Source organism: Prunus dulcis, chromosome 3 (genome assembly GCF_902201215.1).
Source record: "Prunus dulcis chromosome 3, ALMONDv2, whole genome shotgun sequence".
Classification (NCBI taxonomy): domain Eukaryota; kingdom Viridiplantae; phylum Streptophyta; class Magnoliopsida; order Rosales; family Rosaceae; genus Prunus; species Prunus dulcis.
The window spans coordinates 6011567-6033552 of record NC_047652.1 but is presented as its reverse complement, the minus strand read 5'-3'; the positions used below and the strand labels follow the sequence as shown (position 1 = coordinate 6033552).

General features: G+C 34.4%; 1 protein-coding gene across 1 annotated transcript; it reads left to right on the top strand.

The window, feature by feature from the left end:
• Positions 1-16548: 16548 nt before the first annotated feature.
• On the top strand, positions 16549-17900 carry LOC117622654 (ethylene-responsive transcription factor WIN1). Its single transcript, XM_034353408.1, has 2 exons — positions 16549-16734; positions 17234-17900. The coding sequence occupies exons 1-2, from the start codon at positions 16655-16657 to the stop codon at positions 17718-17720; spliced, it is 567 nt and encodes a 188-aa protein (XP_034209299.1). The 5' UTR covers positions 16549-16654; the 3' UTR covers positions 17721-17900.
• The last annotated feature ends 4086 nt before the right edge of the window (positions 17901-21986 follow it).

Below are 21986 nucleotides of genomic sequence, written 5' to 3'. Positions count from 1 at the left end.
AGATGTATTTTTTTACTCCAATGGGGAACATTTTTTAGCCTTTGGATCAAGCTATCGGTTAGGTTTGTATAGAATGAATCCTGGTCATCCACTTTGAAAGGAGAAATCACAGCCACTAGATTTTGTTGGTGTTGGAATTTGTTTCCAAATTGAATCAAATATGGGCCCACCACGAGACTTTGTATAGTGAGTATTCTGTAGTTGCGCGTGCTAGGCGAGTTGGAATTGTGATTCAACTTTAATCTCCTATCCTCTCTCCTCTTTTCTAAGTGGTGGGGCCCGTTCCAAAGGTGTAAAAACAAATGTAAATATAGAACTTAGTTTTGCATCTCCGGCATCAAATACAATTTTACAATCTTTTACATACTTCCACCGCAGGAGTTTCTGGGCAAGAAAGATGTATATTTAGCATACATCTAGATTTACATGCAACCATTGGTGATGCTCTTATTATACACGGAGGAGAATAAACTAACCGCTACCAGGAAAAAAAAACTGACGTGGGGCCAAAGAGAAATACTTTGGGTTGATGAAGAAGAGTGAAGGGTGAGAAAGATGAGTGTGAGTGGGGTTTTGGAGGGGAGGGTTTTGCTTGGCATTTTTTCTTTTTTATAATTTTCTTGGAAAATGGGGCAGAGAAAGTTGCACCCAAAAAGTAACCACAGAAAAATGACAGGTCCTCCAGAGAAAGTTGCACCCAAAAAGTCATTTTTTACTGAATTAGAATCTATTAATACGAACTTTTTTCTTAGTCAAATGATATTGGTAGAAAATGTTGAAATAGGTTGAAAGAACATGTTGGGTAACAAAATATTATCTTTTTGTTTGGGGGGCAGGCAGGGTATTAACCCTGGGCTTCCTCTAACAAAATAAATGTTTTTTACAAAATATTTTCATAATGCGAACTCACACAAAATTACACCACCACAATGTTGATAAAACCCTTTATAGCAAACATCATTTAGATTGTTCTCATTTATTTATTATGTTTGTGCTAAAATAGTAATTTTTTATAACTTTTATTCAATAATAGTTCTTATCTCGTGCAGTGTTTTTTTGTTGTTTCTATAGTGCTTCCGAATGATGTAAAGGGGTTATTTTAGAATAGAATTTGTGAAATAAGGTGATTTTAGCCAATTTCACTTCATCTTTTGTCTATAATTCATGAGAAAAAAAATGTTGGAAATATATCCTCATAGTCACTCATTTGGTACATAATTTTATCATTTGGCCCAAATCTTAGCACATATTACACACCAGTTTTTTCCTCTTTTATTTATTCTTGTCAGAAATAGAGCTTGCAGACAGAGGAAAAATGCTCGTCATAACGTAATTAGTGGGGAGGTCTGCTTGTGGGCCCTCTACGTCATGATATTGTGGATAAGGATGGCCCACCTCAGAGTCCTATCTAAAGTGCCCTTGCCACGTTTCTTTCGCTGTCACTTTCACATCCGGTTTGAGTTTGATTACAAACTACGCGACTATTACGCGCTCTGCAGTCCGCACACAATATTTGTAAAGTTTTTAAATAGTAATATTTCTATTCCAATTTGAATATTTTTTTTAAAAAAAGTGTATTTCTAATCCTAAATCCTAACGTTTCCACACACAAAAAAATCCTAAATCCTAACCATCTTTTTAAACATAATTAAAATTTCATCAAGTTTTTTTTGGGATTAGTCTGAGGGAAAATTGAAATGAGTTAAGATTAGAATAACATAATTGGTTGGATCTAAATAAAATTTAAAAAATGTTCATATTAAATGAAATATGTGAGTATAATTTTTCAATTTTGTGAAGGGTCCAAATTTGAATTCCCGTCACAAAAACCGCACCAACAATTATTAAAGAGTTGAAAAAGAAGATAATATAGTATATTAGAGAGTTGAATGAAAAACTCGAAAAAAAAAAAAAGTATTTAACTGTTATTCGAATGGCTTAATGATGTCATTGGGAACGACATAACCAGAGACGGACTCAAGATTTGAAAATGACATAGGCTAAATTTGTAGACTAAATTTTTTATTTTAGGGTAAATTATAAGCCCTTGTTTGTTACAATATATATATATATAAGCCCTATTTTTTCAATATATTTTCTTCATCATATTTAGAACTTTTTTATTTATTATTATACTGACATTTGAAACAAAAAAAATCTTGGAATTTTGATAAGATTGTTGAAATATTTGGAAGGGATTGCAGGGAAACAAAGGAAAAAAACAAAGGAGAGCTACACATATACTAGAAAATATTTAGAAGGAATTGAAGTAAAAATAAAATAAAAACACATATCTCATCACCAACACACACATCCGTTGCTTTATTCTATTTGCACTTCTCTCTATCTTTCTCTTTTTTTCCGATTGTTTATCATCTCCCCCTCTATTTTTTTTAAAGTTCTTTTTCCTCCTTCTTCCTCTCTGTTCTTCTTGTCAGTCGACTATTGCCAAGGCTAAAGTATTAATTTAGTCCCCAAAAAAAAAAAAAACATTTGTTCCCTGGGCTATATAGCCCATGTTAACATGTTCATGGGACCGTTCCTAGACATAACGTTGGAATATAGACACGACTAAACTTCAGAATTATATATGTATTGTTATTTTATTGCTAGACTAGGAATCTTGTCAGAATTTAATCCTTCGATGCAAATTAGATGTAAAATACATGAAAATAAAAAATAAAATGACATGACAATTACATGAAAATACATGAATGACATGACAATTACATGAAAATATATATATAGACACGCTAATGTTGATGTCATTTTCTTATTAAATGACATGACAATTACATGAAAATAAAAAATAAAACCCAGAACTTGAGAAACAAGAGGAATCCGCGGTGGGTTCCTCCACCCTCCCAGTGTCCATATATTACCACCGACCCATCCAACCACTCAATCATTACCACTCCCTGTCCCTAGCTACGTTGTCGTCTTTTTATGGTCATTGTTGCAGACAATGCGCTTAAATAATTTTCCTTGTATTTCAATGTTTAGCTTCTTATTTAGAGCAAGTCCAGCAGTGCTGGACGAGTCGGGCTGGGGGGGTTTGGGTCAAAAAACGACGTCCAGCAGCAAAAGTCCAGCCCGGGCGAGCGTGGGGGCCACCAAAACGGGCAGGCTCGAAGGCGAAATCGGCCCGAGCTCGGGCCCGAGGTCTAGGACAAAATAGTTGACGCCAGCATGGCGTCAGCCCTGAAGATTTGATTTTTTTTTTTACCGTAATGCACGCGCCAACGTTAAAAAAAATTTTAAATCAGCGCTACAGTGCCGCCAACGGCTCTTTGACACGTGGTGGCCTCTGGTCGCTCCGATTGGAATTTTTTCTTCAATCCAACGACAGCCAATTTTTCTGCCCAAAAAAATTGAAAAAAAATCTAATTTTTTTTAAAAAATACACAAAAATTACAAAAAATTTTGTGTATAAATACCAACCAATACTCTTCACTTTTGACACCAAATCCTCATATATTTTCTTCTCCTTCTACTATTGTTCACTTTCTCCTCAAAATTTATTCACTTTCTATTCAATATTTTTTCACTTTGAAGTTGTAATTTTTTTCTAGCATATTATGGGTTCTTCTAATGAAAATGGAGGGGCATGGAGCATGATGGAAGATGTTAGCTTGTGTGAGGCTTGGGTCCAAGTTAGTCATTGTCCAGTAACGGGCAATGAGATTAAATTTTCTCATATGTGGAAAAAAAATTCATCAAGCATTTTGTGAAAGGGCAATTGGTTCTACACGTACAGAAATGGCATTATCCAGCAGGTGGAAAGTTCTTAATAAAGAGTTGGGGAAATGGAGAAATGCTTTAGCAAAAGCGATTGACAACCAACGAAGCGGAGAAAATCTTAGCAATGAGGTAAATTATTTGTCATTTTTCTTCTATTAATTTCTATGTCATATTAATTTTTATTTAAATGTTTCTTGCAATTTATATATTTTGTTAATATGTCTCTATTTTTTTTTTTAATACATGTTGCATTTTTTTTATTATTTCTTTAATTTCCATTAGTTTTTTTTTTACATGTTGCATTGCCAATATTTTAAAAATTCTCTTGCATTTCCATTTCATTTTTTTTTTTTATAGATTATACAAGCACAAATGTGGTTTGGTGCTACCGGCCAAGGGAAAAAAAGTTTCAACCATACCCATTGTTGGGAGGTGGTGAAGACTTGTAAGAGATTCCAAATTATTCCAACCGGTCCGACGGTAGTCTTGAACGAGACTCCACTTCATGAGACGCCGGCATCGGATTCACCTATGGATTCCCCGATGAGTACCGACTCACCCATTGAAAATAATCCAAGGCCTATTGGGAGGAAGGCGGCGAAGGCGAAGAGAGGGAGTAATTCTAGCAAGAATGCATCTCAATTTTTGGAGGAACTTTCAAAGCACCAAGCCATGAGAATTGAAATGGACTTGAAACAACAAGAGCACGATATGGCAGTTCAAGTAGAATATGCAAAAGAAAGGGAGTATGTACGCAAAGAAAGGGAGTATGTACGCGAACAAAACATTGAAAAAAAAAGATCGGGAAACCATGGCCATGGATACAAGCCATATGTCTCCCGAAACAAAACAATTTTGGAAGCTAGAACGAAGGGATGTTATGAGACGAAGACTTTTTCGTGACGATGGACCTAGCAACACGGATTGGTTAAATGATGGAAACCATTAAAATAGTTTGTTTGCCTTTAATGTCTTAGTTTACTTGCCTTTGATTTCATTGTATTTTTTTTTTTTTTTTAATTCATGTACCTTTGATTTCATTGTATTTTTTGTTTTGTTTAATTCATGTATTTTATTTTATTATTAGTTGTATTGCTTTTCTTTTAGTCAATAAAGAAAATATTCAACAAAAATCCTTTTTATTCAAAACATTCCATACATAAAAAAAAAACCACAACCAAAGCATAAAAAAAAAAAACAAACCACAACCAAAGCATAAAAAATAAACAACCCACAACCAAAGCATAAAAAATAAACAACCCACAACCAAAGCATAAAACATAAACAACCCACTCACAACAAAAAATAAACAACATACAACATAAACATTCATCATAAAATAAAAACAACTTCTTCACTTCACTTTATTCACCTTCATTTCCTTCATTGCCTTTCACCGCCCATAAATGCTCCATCAAGTCAACTTGACGGTGTTCATGAATATAGGACGATTGCATCTCCGTGTAGCGATCAATCATACGGGGCATGAAACTACCGCCTCTAACCAACGGTTCATGCTGCATTGCTTCTCCATTTGGCCCCACTGGTTTTTCATAAATTCGTGTTAGGGCCGTGTCCATGGGATTTGGTTCATACACGTCATCAGCATCGTAATCATATTCATCTTCCACAATCATGTTATGGAGGATGATACAAGTCATCATTATACTCCTAAGCACCTCCTCGTCAAATAGACGTGCCGCGCCCCTGATAATAGCCCACCTAGCTTGAAGGATACCAAAGCACCTCTCAACATCTTTTCTGTACCCCTCTTGATAGCGAGCAAAAATTTTTTGCTTATGGGATCGGGGATGTGGAATTGTTTTCACAAATGTTGTCCACCTCGGGTATATGCCATCAGCTAGATAATACCCGGTCTGGTAGATGGTATTGTTAATTTCATATGTGATATTTGGGGCTTCACCTCTCAAAACATCATTGAACACCGGGGATTGACCTAGGACATTCAAATCGTTTTGAGATCCGGCAACTCCGAAGAAGGCGTGCCAAACCCATGTATCAAAACCAGCAATTGCTTCCAGGATGATACTTTTCTGCCCTTTTCTATTTCCATAGTCCCCTTGCCAAGCAGTTGGACAATTTTTCCACTGCCAGTGCATGCAGTCAATGCTACCAATCATGCCAGGAAATCCTCGAGACTCAGCTTTTTGGAGAAGCCTTTGTAGGTCCTTGGGCGTAGGTCTGCGGAGGTAGTCTCTGGTGTACAGAGTTTCCACTGCATCACAAAATCGCACCAAGCTCTCCAAAACAGGGGACTTCCCCATCCGAGCAATCTCATCCACCTGATCAGCAGATGACCCATACGCCAACATTCGTATCACAGCTGTGAACTTCTGCTTTGGAAGAAGCCCCAAATTTCCAGCACAATTTCTCTTTTGAACAAAATATTCATCATAATTGCAAATATCATGCATGATTTTTTTGAACAAATGAGGTTGCATTCTATATCTCCCTCGAAAATGAACATCATAGTACAGAGATTGTGGGATAAAATAATCTTCCATAAGATTCTTACCCCGGGAATGTCTATGTCTGTCCACATTTGGGCGACGGCCTTCTCGTGAACCACGACGAGCCTGCTTTTCATCCTCCAGCAAAGCAACTGCTATGCCAAGTTGCTCATCTAGTTCTCTCTGCGCCCTTTTGCTTGCAGCTCGTCTACGCATTCTCTCTCTAGAGGGTGAAAACTTATCTGAAATTTGAAATTCAAATGAAATTTCAGATTTCAAATTTATCTGAAATTTGAATTCCGAAATGTATCTGAAATTTGACATTTTGAATTTATCTGAAATTTGAATTTTGAAATGTATCTGAAATTTGAAATTTATATGAAATTTATCTGAAATTTGAAACCGAAAATCTTATCCGATATGAATAGTATTGACACGTAGGAACCCAAAAATCTTATCCAAAAATATTATCCAAATTAATTGTTTAAGTAAACAAAATTGTGAAAAAAACAAAAAAATGAATAGTAATTGCCATGGCAAGCCCCAACTGCTGGAAACACATTTTGCTGGAGGGGGCTAGGGCAGGCACTATTCACGTGAATAGTGCCTGCCCTAGGGCTAATCTTGTCATGGCAAGAGTCAACTGGTGGAAATGCTCTTATCATCCATGTTGACATTCATCTCTTTTGGCCATTTGTACATCAAATAAAATGTTTTACAATTTTTTTAAACTCACAAATAGAGTGTACGAGGTTAAAAGAGGTGTGTTAAAATCACTTGTAATATTTTTATTATCAGAAAAAAAAATCGTAAATTAAAGAGGGATGTGACACCATAATTGTATTCGTGAATCACTTTCTCACAATCAAATACACATTTTATGTGTCATTTTTCATAAATAAAAGAAGAAACTGAAAGAACTTTTGATGACATTATTTTATATCTCATACATTTCAATTTTTTTCCCCGACAAATATGGACTTCAACTTTGCCCAAATTGAGAAGCTTTCAAAGGTTCAACTGGAAATTGGAGTATAATGAATTTATGGCATGTTTATTTATTATGAATGAATATTGAAATCATTACAATTCATGACTTCTACCGTGTTTATTAACACATAAGAAATTAAAAAATTATGTGGGTTTTACCTTGAAATTTGTAATAGAATACCCTCAAAATTGATAACGGAATCAACTAAGAAAAGTAGTTGATTTAATTTCAATACCTTAATTCCCCAATTCATCGCTTCTCCCATTCTGATATGTAAACATATGCTTAATAGAATCATTGTGATTCATTTAAAAAATTTCATCAGAGCGAAACGAAGAAGACTGTAATGTTGGTAACCCAAAAGAAAAAGTTTGGGTTACCATGGGGAGGGATAGACAGTAAGACGTTATAGTAAACTCAACGAATCTTTTGCAAAGGGAAGCCCAAAACGATGGGTTGTCCGTGGCCCATATCAATCTTTTCCTTCTTGTACGAAGCTTGAGCAATCAAAATCTAGCACAAGCTTTGCTTGGGCCAATCATGTTTAGTCGTAATTTACTTCATATGATGCGTCTAGTCGTGATTTTCCTAATAAGTAGATAAGTTATAGATAAATCCCTAATTTGGTGTTTCTTTTATGTTTAGCTTAAAAGATCAAGAAAATGGCAACTGGTTAGCCTCACTCAACGTCATTTGTGTTGGCCAGTTGACATGGAAAAGGGTGTGAAGATATCCAAGTCATAAAATAACAAAGGGAGATAAAGAATGTGCATGGAATCCAAGAAACATAAAGGCGATGGGTACTAAACTAAGTCATAAACTCCCTCACGAACTTGTCATGATATTTTACATGAATATATCTCTCCTATATAAGCTGGTACCAACCCTTCAACTCCTCTCACCCCTTCTACTCTTCTCTCTCTCTCTCTCTCTCTCTCTCTCTCTCTCTCTCTCTCTCTCTCTCTTTTCTACCGAAGCTGGTTTTCGGGTTCTCTTCCACATCACCACCACTCTCTGTAGGCTGAGTTATTGTTCATGGAGTGAGACCTGCCGTAATAAGAAGTGGCGTAGGCAACTGAACCATGAGCTAATAGAATTATGAGAGCGAGGATTCAAAGTATGAGAGTGAGGGATGTTGACACTTGATACTTCCTCAGTCTCATACTTTGAATTCAAACTCATAATTCTATTACCTCATGGTTCAGTTGTAGTTGATACAACGAATTTCTCTCCTATATAAGCTGGTACCACCCCTTCAACTCTTCTCTCCCTCTCTCTCTCTCTCTCTCTCTCTCTCTCTCTCTCTCTCTCTCTTCTACCGAAGCTGGTTTTCGGGTTCTCCTTAAGGCACAGCAGTGGCCAATATGACCCCCGGTTGCCAGGACATGCCCGTGCTCTTCCACATCACCACCACTCTCTGTAGGCTGAGAGTTATTGTTCTTGGGGTGAGACCAGCTGTAATAAGAAGTGGCGTAGACATCCACCGTCAAAGTGCCAACGGCAGCAACCAAGCCCAGTGAAGGGAAAAAAGGAAGGTAAAAACACATTTCTCTGGTATGGAGTTGCAAAGAAACTACACCCAATCGAAGGTATTTCTTTGACACAAGATTCTTAGAATTAAGCTACATCATTTTATGCAAATTATAGAGAACGAAAACAAAAAAAATTCAGAAAAAGAACCAAACAAATGGCCCAAAAAAGGAAATAAAAATTATAAGCATTAGCCTGCCTTGCCTACGCCCATATGGCTAATAAAGACATGCGGCCAGCCCCAAACAAGAGAGAATAAATTAGCCCCAAAGTGTTGTTGAAAATGATGAATGAAATCTTTTTTTTTTTCTTTTTCTTTTTTACAAAGAAAGTCTTCTCGTTCAAGTCCCATGCATTCAAAAATTGATGGAAGGCCAAGGCAGCTACTAAAGGTCTTATGGTGGCCAGACTTCCAGAAACACCTAAGGAAATTCCTGATAATGGAGTGGACAACAATCCCCAACTCCAAAACCTGCAACAAAATAAAAACAAAACAATAGTACTTCACCACTAATTAACTAGTACTTGTAAGTAAATAAAACATAATGGATTAGTTAATATTACCTGAGAAATTACTTTATGCGTAAGAAGTTCAGTTGTAGTTGAAAAGTGTCAACTGCAACTGAACTATAAACATGAGCAAGAGTTGTGTGAGTATGGACAAGCTCTTGAAGTAGTGGGGATGTGGACGAGCATCAACTTCAAATGCTTGTCCATACTTAAGCAACTCATGTTCATGCTCATGGTTCAGTTGCAGTTGACACTTTCAACTACAATTGAACTTCTTAGACATAGAGTAATTTCCTAGGTAATATTAATTAAGCCATTATCTTTTGTTTACTAAGAACTATAGTTAATTAGTGGTTAGGTACTGATTGTGTTGTTTTTATTTTGTTGCAAGTTTTGGGGTTGGAGATTATTGTCCATTCTATTATTATAGCAATTTCTTTTAGGTGTTTCTGAAATTCCGGACATCATAAAGCCTTGTCCTTCAATCAGTTTTTTGAAGGCATAGAACTTGAACCAGAAGAGTTTATTTGTAAAAAAAAGAAAAAGAAAAAGGATTTTCATCATCATTTTTAACCAACGCTTTGGAGCTAATTCTCTTCTTCTTGTGGCTAGCTGCATGTCTTTGTTAGTGATATGGGCTTAGGCAAGGCACCCTAATGTTCATAATTTTTCTTTTCTTTTTAGGGGCCATTTGTTTGGTGTTCTTTTTTTGAAGTTTTATGGTTTCTTTCTCCATAATTTGCTCCCAGAATCTTGTGTCAAAGAAATACATTCGATTGATGGTGTGGTTTCTTTGCAACTCCATACCGGAGAAATGTGTGTTTTTTTCCTTCCTTTTTTTACTTATATACAGTCCAACTTTTTCATCTGAACCATTAATCTAGTTGATTCCTCTCCCATGCATATGCATCAATGTCATGGTCCGCCAATTCTTTTCTATACAGAAATTATTCTAGTTGAGAAATGCTGACGAAGTTTCCTTTTGAGAAAGGATTTTTGGATCTTTCAGTTATGTCTTTTGATTTCCCTTGTTTCTCATATTTGATTATCACGTTAGGACAATCTCAAAATCATTAATAAGCTTGAAGGAGCACAACTCTTGATGAATAGTTGTGACTTACATGAAAGGTTACCTCTTAATGAAGAGATGCAACCAAAGGAAAGCGGTGATTTAAAGACTTTACATGCCAACTCAACCGCAACTAGAATAGATACTTTATAAATAGAGGTTGTACATATGCATGAAAACATAACCTATATATATAACAAGAAAATACTCTCTCTACCATACCTCCTCCATTGTTTTCTAGAGAAGCTCTTTTTTTTTGGGTCGAGTTTTCTAGAGAAACTAAACCACTAGAAACTAATTTTTGCAGTTTCAATTTTCTAATTCATCATTAGTGTGTTTGCCTTTGCCTTTGTCGTTGAGTGTGCAAGTATTAGTCAGGGCTTTTTTTTTTTTTTTGGTCGAAAGTGTTAGTCAAGGCGTACATTTGCATATCTCCTAAAGGTTATGGGGTACAAATAAAGTATGAAAGACAGATACCTACGTGCCTTGAAAAAATATTTTATCCTACCATAACCCACAAGAACTATACAACAAAAGTCAGACCCATAACCTACATTAACATTGTAAGTTGTAGCCAAAAGGGTTAATTGGTTATTTAGCCCTGAACTTCTACTTAACTTTTAATTTACACTTAATTTTTTTTTTAGAAAATTAAGAATATGAACTTCTTTTTTTCGCTAATTTCTCTATTGCCGTCTAAATTCTCAACATTTCATCCAATTTGTCGTTAAATATGAGGGCAAATTGGTCATTTACATGTTAAAGTAAAATAAAATAATTTGAAATAACAATGATAACAATAAAGTATAAAAAATTACAAAAAAAAGACCACCCCCACCACTGTCACACCTCTCTCTCTCTCTCTCTACAAGCCCTTCTTCCCCAAATCTCAGCCTTCCATGTCCTCCTCACAAATCACACCACCTCCCATTCTCTCTCCCTTGACTTCTCTCTCTGCCTCACTGCACCCAAAGCTCTAACACATCCCATACAACAACACCAAAACAACCACCATATATTTGAACAAAAAAAATCTAGATGCACATATTTGAACAAACCAAAAAAAAAAAAAATCTATTTTCGCAAAAACCGCACCAAGGGCAGGGGGGTTGTGGTGAGGTGTGTGACTTTGTGGGTGTCAGCGCTGAGTGAGAGATACAGTGAGGCAGAGAGTTGCAGGAAAGAGGAGAGAAAAAAGGAGGGGAAGAAAAGAATAAAGGGGGAAATTAGGAAAAAAGAGGGAGAGAGAATCGGGATTTCTGTTGTGAATCCTTTTTCAAATTTATTTATTTATTCTCACATAAAAGTTAACTAGAGTTAACAATAGGACAGATGTCACTCTTTAAGAGTGGAGGTGAGAAAAATGCTCCCTTTTCTAAAGTAGTTTATCCTTTATTGCTACTGTATGGGTAAAATTGAAAAAGTGGAAATTCATTAAAATGATAGGTATAGGCAGTAAGAAATTGAGTGCAAAATATCCCCACGCAATCGTATGATTTTAAAAAGGAAAAAAAAAAGGTTTTGATTTGTCCCTAGGAAAGCTAGTTTATGGTAGTAAAATCTAGTCTCTCTCTTTCTAGGTCGAAAGTAGTAAAATCTCACTTGAAAGGCCTGTTTTTGGTTTGAGTCTAGGGTAAATTGCCCAAGGGTAAAAACCCCATTACGATGTGTGTACTGCGGATGCGATGCGATCAACTTAATTACACTCTTTGACTTGAAAGAAATTGGGTATGGCAAATTCTTTAACATTGGTTATGGGTTAAGCTACTTACCCAACGTTGCAGATCCTCCCCCTTTCAACCTCAACCAACCCAAAAAGCATATTTTGGGCCATCGTCAACCTCTCATAACTGAAAATTTCTTCTTCTAGTTGTCAGGACCAGTAAAATCTGTGGTTGGCAAATTGGTGCATAGCCCAACTTAGTAGACATGTGCTTTCCCAATGACTAATTAAGCTTATGCATATTTTAGTGGTGCCTATGAACTTGCTTCAAAACGTCACTTTAATGCATATCACGAACTAGTGCCTCCGTTTGGGTTAGGGGAGGAGGTGGGGGGTGGTGTTCCTCATTGATCTATAGCTGAGCTTTTATTTTTGCTTAATGTAATGTAATTATATATGTGTGCAATCAAATTCTTAATTACTACAACCACTACCTATATGTTTGGATTGGGAGTAATGTTAGGTTACAAGATAGTTTGTTATATATTATATTGTTGGATTGCCACGCGATTTATTATTATTTGTATGTATAAGACAATGTTTGACCTAGTTAGCATTCGAGGATGGGTAGCTTGGACCGGACTATTGGGATAGACATTATTTTATGTTGGGTTGAGTCGGATTTGGGTTTCAATAGTCCAAGCTCATCCACATGAGCCGAGCTTTTTCAGGCTATTAGGTCGGGTTGGGGCCACTCATGAAAATATCTTCTTTTTTTTTTTTTTCTTTTTTTTATATATAGAAAATGAAAATATAGTCAACTATATTCAGGCTTAATTTATTAATATTCAATTATATTGGATATCACGGGTTTGGGTTGGTCCTTTTTGGCCTACAGATTATGAGAAAATTTCAATATACATAGGACATGTGAAATTATTCTTCAACTTACTGCATTACTTTTTATGACATGTGGCTAGCTGCAGCGGAAATATTCCACATGTTCTACGTCTACTGGATGGTACATCAGCCACATAGTATACCCGGAACACCCAAAAATTACTCGCAAATCACGAGTTAAATAATGATCCCTAATTGGGTAGGATTTGAAAAGAATAACAATTTAGAGAGCATTGTGCATAATGAGTTAAAGAAAACATGTATTTTTCTCCCCAAATATCCCTCCAACCATGATGAAACCATAAAATCACCAATGTTGCTATGCAAAGGACGAAACTAAATTATTATTTTTCCATTCAATGCAACTAGCAATAGGTAGGTAATCTCAAATGACAAATAATTTAGCTTTCTTACCTATACTATATACTTCAAAAAGTTTCAGAAGATAGATCCAAAAGTTGCCCGACTTTTTCCCTCAAGTGTAGAGTTGTTATAAGTTATGAACATAGAATTGATGGTTTACAATTAACTCATGACAATTATTGACTGCCCACTTTGGTGTAAAGTACAAAGCCTCTTTCAAAGGTATGTGGAGCTAACAGCTGCTTCTGTAGTCATCATGTAATAAAAACTACAATATATGCTTTCAAAATCTCCTAGAACCTAATAAAGTTGCAACTTATAATAGACTGATTCTTAGTTTTATTGCACGTTAGCAACAAAATCTGCGATCAACATTCAATTTCTTTCTTATTTTTGGTAAAAGTCGAGCTGTCCAAATGGGTCCCTCAAAAGCAAAAACTATGTCATATTTTTATAGAACTCACTCCTTTGGATAGGAGGACCATCCTTGTAAATTAAGAGCATGTTCAGAGCTGTCTGTGTAATAAGTACTTTTGTTTATTAGTGTTTTAATTAGAAACGTTACAACTTCTATTTAAAATCCTAGTACTCTTTGAAAAACCACTTAAAAGTGTTTTGTGAAAAAGAGAAAGTGCTTTTATAACCTATAAACACTTTAATTAATGTTTTAGATTCAAATTCTCATTTAAGAATTGAATTTAATCTTCGAATTTTATGTTGTTGATCCAAATACTCTGACTTGAATGCCACATAAGATTACATTACTTTTTTTAATTTTCTGCTGTAATCATATATATTTTTTCTTTTAAATTTTATGTTTCTATTCCAATTATGCCCCTATTATTTAAATCAGGAAAGACATATTTATATCATAATAATGAGCTAATTAATACATCTATTGACTCTCATTGCAATTCATAAAGGGGTAAGAAATTAATTTTTGGCCAATAATTTATATTTGACCTTTTAAATAATTATTATTTGAATTTATAAAATATTTGTATTTATTCTTACCTATTCATTTGAATTTTGAAAAGCCTATAAAAATAACAAACAAACAAAAAATTCCTATAAAGTTGCTCTTTGGTGTAATGTTGATGTTATTCTATATATGGGTTTTCTTTGTCTTTTTTATTCATCTTGTTAATCTTCTTCTTTCTTCTTACAATCCTGAGTGTAATTTCTTTGATGGGTGAAAGTGAATAAGCCTCATACATGCTTTCATGACCTACAAATGAGGTAAATAAATCCAACCAAAGGCATACGAATTTTACTTACCTATGTTGTAGATACTTTGTGTAGGTAAAGTACCGTATGTATGTTTTGATGCTCTCGACTTGGTGGATCGTACGTGTTTTAGTTTATGTACATGAGTAGATAACAATTTTTACTTTTGTTTACTCTATGGTAGAGGTATATTATATGAGTAGTACTACACTTATCACATTGTTATCATACATTTCTATACCACATGATGTGGCATGTCCATATCATATGCCACATCAATTAAATCAATGAAGTGTATTTTAATAAAGATAGTTTAATTGACAATTTTTTTTGTGAAAAAGAGAAAGCGCTTTTATAACCTATAAACACTTTAATTAATTTTTTAGAAAATTTGAAATAAATCCAAATTCTCATTTAAGAATTGGGTTTAATCTTCGGATTTTATGTTGTTGATCCAAGTAATATGACTTGAATGCCACATAAGATTACATTACATTTTTAATTTTCTGATATAATCATATATATTTTTTCTTTTAAAATTTATGTTTTCTATTCCAATTATGCCCCTATGATTTAAATCGGGAAAGACTGATTTATATCATAATAATTAGCTAATTAATACATCTATTGACTCTTATTGATTTATATCATAATAATTAGCTAATTAATACATCTATTGACTCTTATTGCAATTCATAAAGGGGTAAGAAATTAATTTTTGGCCAATAATTATTATATTTGAACTTTTAAATAATTATGATTTGAATTTATAAAATATTTGTATTTATTCTTACCAATTCATTTGAACTTTGAAAAGCCTATAAAAATAACCACACACAAAATTTCCTATAAAGGTGCCCTTTGGTGTAATGTTGATGTCATTCTATGGGTTTTCTTTGTCTTTCTTATTCATCTTGTTAATCTTCTTCTTTCTTATTACAATCCTGAGAGTTATTTCTTTGATGGGTGAAAGTGAATAAGCCTCATACATACTTTCATGGCCTACAAATGAGGTAAATAAATGCAACCAAAGGCATATGCTCTCGACTTGGTGGATCATAGGTGTTTTAGTTTATGTACATGAGTAGGTAACAATTTTTATTTTTGTTTACTCTATGGTAGAGGTATATTATATACTATTGTAGATATATTATCCTATGGTGTATGTATATTGTCTTATTGCCTATTGCATAGGTATATATGTATTTTTTTTTCTTCATATTTTCGACAATGTATAATAGTATTTTATATACCTTTTTTTATAGATAACATGCAATTTTATTTGTCTATTTTGTATCTGACTTATAGGTAGTCTTCTATTTTATTTTCCTAACTTATAGGTAGTCTTCGAATTTATGTTCCTGACTTATAAGTAACACGATTTATCACTAAGTTTTTTTCATTGCTAATAATAACATTATTTACCTGCATGTTGGGTACATAATTTTATGTGAGTGATTGCCTTATTTTTATTGATTAAATTGTATTTTATTCATATATTAGGTAAATATTATAAAGGAAAGAATTCAAAATTTAAATCCATAAATTCAATTATAAGGAAAATAATGCATTAAATTTAGATTTTAATATGTTTTCCTTATTTACCTCAAAAGGTAAAATCGACAAAACAAAAAAAAAGTAATAAAAGTCAAAGGGCCTACGTCTAATACCAAAAACGCGGGAGCTAAATTCAATGACAACTAATCGTTTTGGACCTAAATTTAAGAACCTTTTTTACCAATAAATGTTAAAAAATGCTCTTGGTTGTTAAAGAAAGGTTTTTGACCCTTTAAAAAACAATGCTAAATAATCCCCACATCTCATTCTTATAGTATAGTGTCAATATTAGTACTGAAACAAAGCCAGTGGAAGAAGCCAAATTTGGTTTGACTTTGTTTCGGTTGGGATTGTACTTACTCTTTTCAATTCGACCTCACAAAACAAAAGCTAGAATCAACTAGCTTGTTTAGAGAAAAAGAAAAAGAAAAAGAAAAAGAAGAATTAAAAGCAGATGTTACTGTCTAACTGTCCCGATGACGAGCTTATTATTTCATATTGAAAGCACAACTCCCACATTTTTTATGACACTGCTTCCATAAACTTCTCTCTCTCCCTCCCTCCCTCACTCCCTCCTCCATCTGTTTCTCTCTCTCTCTCTCTCTCTCTCTCTCTCTCTCTCTCTGACAAAAATGGTACAATCAAGGAAGTTTAGAGGGGTCAGGCAACGCCACTGGGGCTCCTGGGTTTCTGAGATTCGTCATCCATTACTGTATTCTCTGCTTCTCTTCTTCTCTTTTCCTACCAACCCCCCTCCATTAATTCCATTGCTGTTTTCTCAACAAACTATTCACCGTATACTTCCATTCTTTAAGAGCACAATTACATATATATATATACACTTTACATATATTTTTCTAGTTCTTGATTCTATGTGTTCTTCAATTGTAAAAAAAGAGTCTCATTATAGCATGGTGGTGGTGCCTTAATTACTTGTTTAGTGTATGGTCTTCATTTTTGGTTTTGGTTATAGGAAAAGACATAAGTACCAATTTAGTTTATAGATTTAGTATGCGTGACAAAGTTTGTTAGTTAATTATTATGGGGCAAACTATATCTCCACACAAACACACACAAGTAGGTGTTCTAATTAAGGGCCTAATTAGGAAATGTGAAAGAAGTGTCAATTCATTGATTTGATCCTTACTTAGTATCATTAATTAAATTTTCTTTTCTTTTCTTTTTAAAATTTTAAATTTATGCTAATGCAGGAAAAGAAGGGTATGGCTTGGGACATTTGAGACAGCTGAAGAGGCAGCAAGAGCTTATGATGAGGCAGCTATTTTGATGAGTGGTCGAAATGCCAAAACAAACTTTCCAGTCCTCACAAATGAAGTGTCCAATGATCATAACAACAACTCTTCATCATCTTCTTCCTCAGCACTTTCAGCAATCCTCAGTGCCAAGCTTCGCAAGTGCTGCAAGTCCCCATCTCCTTCCCTCACTTGCCTGAGGCTTGATACTGAGAATTCCCACATTGGAGTCTGGCAAAAGGGTGCCGGGCCGCACTCCGATTCGAACTGGCTTATGATGGTTGAGCTGGACCAGAAGAGTTTGCAACCACCCCAGCCAGAAACTAGCACCTCTGCTTTGGACACAGAGGAAATGACAGCAGGGCAGGATGGTGGGGATGACAGTATGAATGACGAGGAAAGGGTTGCATTGCAGATGATAGAGGAACTTCTGAACAGAAATTGATAAAATTGGTACTTAGGTGTAATATGGTATAGTCCAATCAACATCACATGGAGGTTGATCACCAAAGTGTATGAGGAATTTCCATGTGCTTAGTCTTGTCAATTGATGCATTCTTATTTGTTTGGTTTGAAGTTAGGATTTGTTTCTTTCGTTAATAACGTCATGACACGTATGATAATATTTTCACGTGACATAGTATTATTGATCGAGAATGATAAAATAGTACTATTCCCTTTGCAACTAAGTTTTTCTCTTGCAAGACCCTCCATATATATATATATATATATAGAGTATCACTTTACAAACTATTTGGTCGGTGTTAGAAATAAGAATAAGAAAAAATGAGAGATATAAAATTAGTGTTTTATGCAGTCGCAATATTTATTAAAATTAGGGTTTGCAAAGAGGATGTAATGATGTATGATAAATAAAAATTGATATTGATTGACTTGGTTTTGAGTTCTCCATCTCTCTTATCACTGATCAGCAAATATGTATTTGTTCTGTTGTGCGTATAGATCTTTGTGAGGTCACAAATGAATTGCAATCCACAAATTAACATATGATTTTATTTATTTATTTTTTAAAAAGCTCCAACATATATGGAAAGGTGATAAATGCTTGAAGCATATGCTAAAACTTCTTGTGGTTAATGTGCAAATAATATTATTAATGCTTGGCACGTGTTTAATTTAGAGCAACATCAACTAGATAGTGATAGTTTGAGCTATAATTTTCCTTGTTAACAGTCTTATCTTTTGATGAAACGAAAGATAACTTTTTTCTTTTCTTTTTTTATACAATGGAAAGGAATCGAATCTCAACTTTATTAGCATAAATTTCATGAACGAGTTATATGATGCATGTGATTTTTTATATAAATTCATATTTGTGGTAGCTAGTAGTTGGGTGCCACGCGTAAGTCCTTCCAGCTCCAGACTGTGAGTCTGCCTTGGTGCTAATAGTGAGAGTAGCCAATCTTCCCCTAAACTTTTGTTCATTAAAAAAAAAAAAAAAAAGTTATATGATGCATGTGATTTTCAACACTCTAGCTTACTTACCATAAAGTCTTGTATCAGATGAGCGACTGTATAGACTTTTCATGCTACAAAAAACATAGAAACAAATTGCATCAAAAATAAATTTACCTATTTCGTATGGCACGAATTAGAAGGTGGGTTTTTTGGGATAATAAGAGGATGGATTTTCTTTTCGGCTGTTATGTGTATTTTCCACAAGATGTGAAAGGAGTACGGCTAATTCTATTAAAACTCAAAATAACATTTCTCTATGATAATAAATATTCTCATTAATCAACTAATAATGCTTTGGGTTGATAGCCATGGCCCACATGGTATGCCATTGCAAATTGCAATACAATGGTTGCCAGGCAGAGAGGAGTAGAAGGAAGAGGGAAGAAGAAGATCTTTATTTTTTTGAAGTTTTATGAATCGATCTTTCTTTTGATTTTTTGTTTTTTATGAATCGATCTTGTCAAGCACGTTTATAAATTAAATGAAGTGCATGAGGAAGAATGGCCCTTATTTAGATATGCTGCAGTTAAAATTAGAGCAATATATGAAATGTCTCCTCAATGTCATGTGTCCAGGTAAAGCTTAGAAAGAGTTGTAAATGGCTATTCTAGTATTAGAAATGGGACCCATTATGTTTTTTTTTTAAAAAAAAATACTGACGATATTTGAATAATAGAGAATTGAACACTGAACATCAAGTGTAGAGATACATTTGAACTATTAAAACTACAAGCTCCTTTATTATATAGTGTATGAGCAAGTTGATTTTTTATGTGAACGTCGAAGAACAAACGTGTTACATTGACAAAGTATATCATATTGTTGGGAAAATAGGATCTAATGAATATATTTATCAATAAAATTTAGATATAATCATCATAATAATCAAATTGGTATATAATTTCGAATGTTGTATATTTTTAACAGGAATAATCATTGAAGGGTGATGTTGAAAATGGAGGGCTATAAAATTATGAGACCAAATTGCACTAAATATAAAATCTCGTGTCAAGTTCTTTAAATCTTTTATTTTAATATATAAAATGTTTCATACTCTTATATCTTGCACTCTAAAATTAGACGTTTAAATATATTAAAAGGATTAATAAAAAAAAGTGCGAGATGACAAATTAGGTGTGAAAATTTATCATTTTTTAGATATATAAATAATTACTTTTAATCAATTGAGCTATAATTCTATTCTGCATTGTCACATTCCTAAAGGATAATGATGTGAGTGTTGCGCGTATATTTTCTCATATCAAATTAAAGTAGTTAATGAAGCTCCAATCTTGTTGGCACTCTTCAAGGATACGTGTCTTTGGAGCTTTCAGCATTTCAATGGAATTTGCTGGTTTTTGGAGTATCAAAACCCATGTGGTGGAGGTCCATTAGGTTCTAGGACCATGAAAGGGCTTAACCCATTTGCATCTTTAACAGGACCACGAAATTTAAAAACCAATTCATTAAGCCAGGAACAGCCAAACCAATCGCCAGCTGGTTGTTCATCGACCTTTCATCTACAGTTTCTAAGTACTGCCACTTGAATGTTGCTTAGCATTAGAGAGTGGAAGGCATTAGATTTTGCTAAGAGTTTAGGCAACTTTGTTTTTTTCGTAAGAAGTGGGCTTTGTTAGGGTTTAGATTGCCTTTTTTTTTTTTTTTTATACAAAAGATATTCTATTTTAATCTAATTTAAATTACGAGAAGGGGAATTTAAACTTGGGTGCAGAATAGGGAGCACATCCACTTTTGTCAACTTAGCTAAGCCTATGTATGCTTAATTTGCCTTTAAGAGCATTTCCACCCATTTGCCATGGTAAAAGGCAAAGGGAAGCAAGAGCTGTTACTATACATTCACATGAATATTGTCTACCCTAGCAATTGTTTTGTTGGTTTTCCACCCATTGTCATGGCAACCTAAGGGCAACCACTATTCACATGAGACATGAGGAGAGGAATTTGTATAGAGTTTTGGTGTGGGTAGTGAAGAATATGGCTATGTATTTATAAATAAAAAATTCTGAAATTTTTTCCCCTTTTTTTTTTCAATTTTTTGGTTATTTAAATTGGTTGCTGACGTCACAATGACATCAACATTAAGTCATCTTGCCTCGGCAGTAGCCCAGGCTGGTGGAGCCCAGCACTTTCCCTTGCAAGAATTGGGCGTTGGAAACGGGATTGGAAGCCTAGTAGGCCTCTTGCCCGGACTAGCCCCTCCCGTTGGAAATGCTCTAACAAGGGAAATTATGTAACAAAAGCTGGAAAAAGCCGGAATTCATAGAGGATCAATTAATTCCATTTTTGAAAGGGCTAACTTCCAACTTTTTATTTAATTTTTTTGATGAACAACTAGCTAGAAATGGCAAAAGACCTAAAGCATAGTAGCTCAATGGATCCAAATCCACAGAGAGAGTTCTTGCTTAGGGAAGAATAGAAGAAGTCAGTACATGAATATACTCTCAATACAAAATCTCAAGGACCTATGAAAACATTGTAGCAAATAGCAACCTAAACAAAGAGTAGGCGTTAAATTATAAGCATGAAGAAAGCAAGCATAGCATGAGGCAATTTTGGTGGGCACTTGGAGCATGCAATTTTTTCACTTATTTGCAAGATCCTTCATTGTTGCACTTGCAGTTATAATCGTAGTCCCGCATTATTCTGAAGCCTGTCATGACGGTTGTGTGGGCTTTCTATACAATAATTTCTCGTTTATTATGACAATGGCTGGTGTTCACTCAAATCATTGTACAGGAACAATGATGTTGGACAAGTGGCTTAACGTACAAGGTTTTTAGGGTGCATTTTAGATGCTACATTATCTAAAGTCATTGATGGAGAGTTCTAGGGTGGCTACATACGAATAATTATTGATTAAAAAAAAACCTTTGGGTTTTCAATAAGAAAGCTATTATTGGCGCTCCAAAAAAAATTATCACCCAATCCTCCTAGATAACAAAATAAGGAGAAAATGCACCTAGAGGAGTACGTGATGACTATGAAGTGTCATTAACCTAGAGGTGTTGGTTAATAAGAAAAGGGGTTTGAGAATGCAAAATCAATTATTATTGTTATTGTTTTTCATGTTTGGTAAGTTCATGTTTGGAAAAATTTATCTTGACTTACGAGACTGACTACTTAGGGAGAAAATGAAACCCTCTATCGAGCTCGGGTTCCATTTTCAATTCCTATTGGAAATCGATGCAAACATTAGTTATATTTTAAGTTT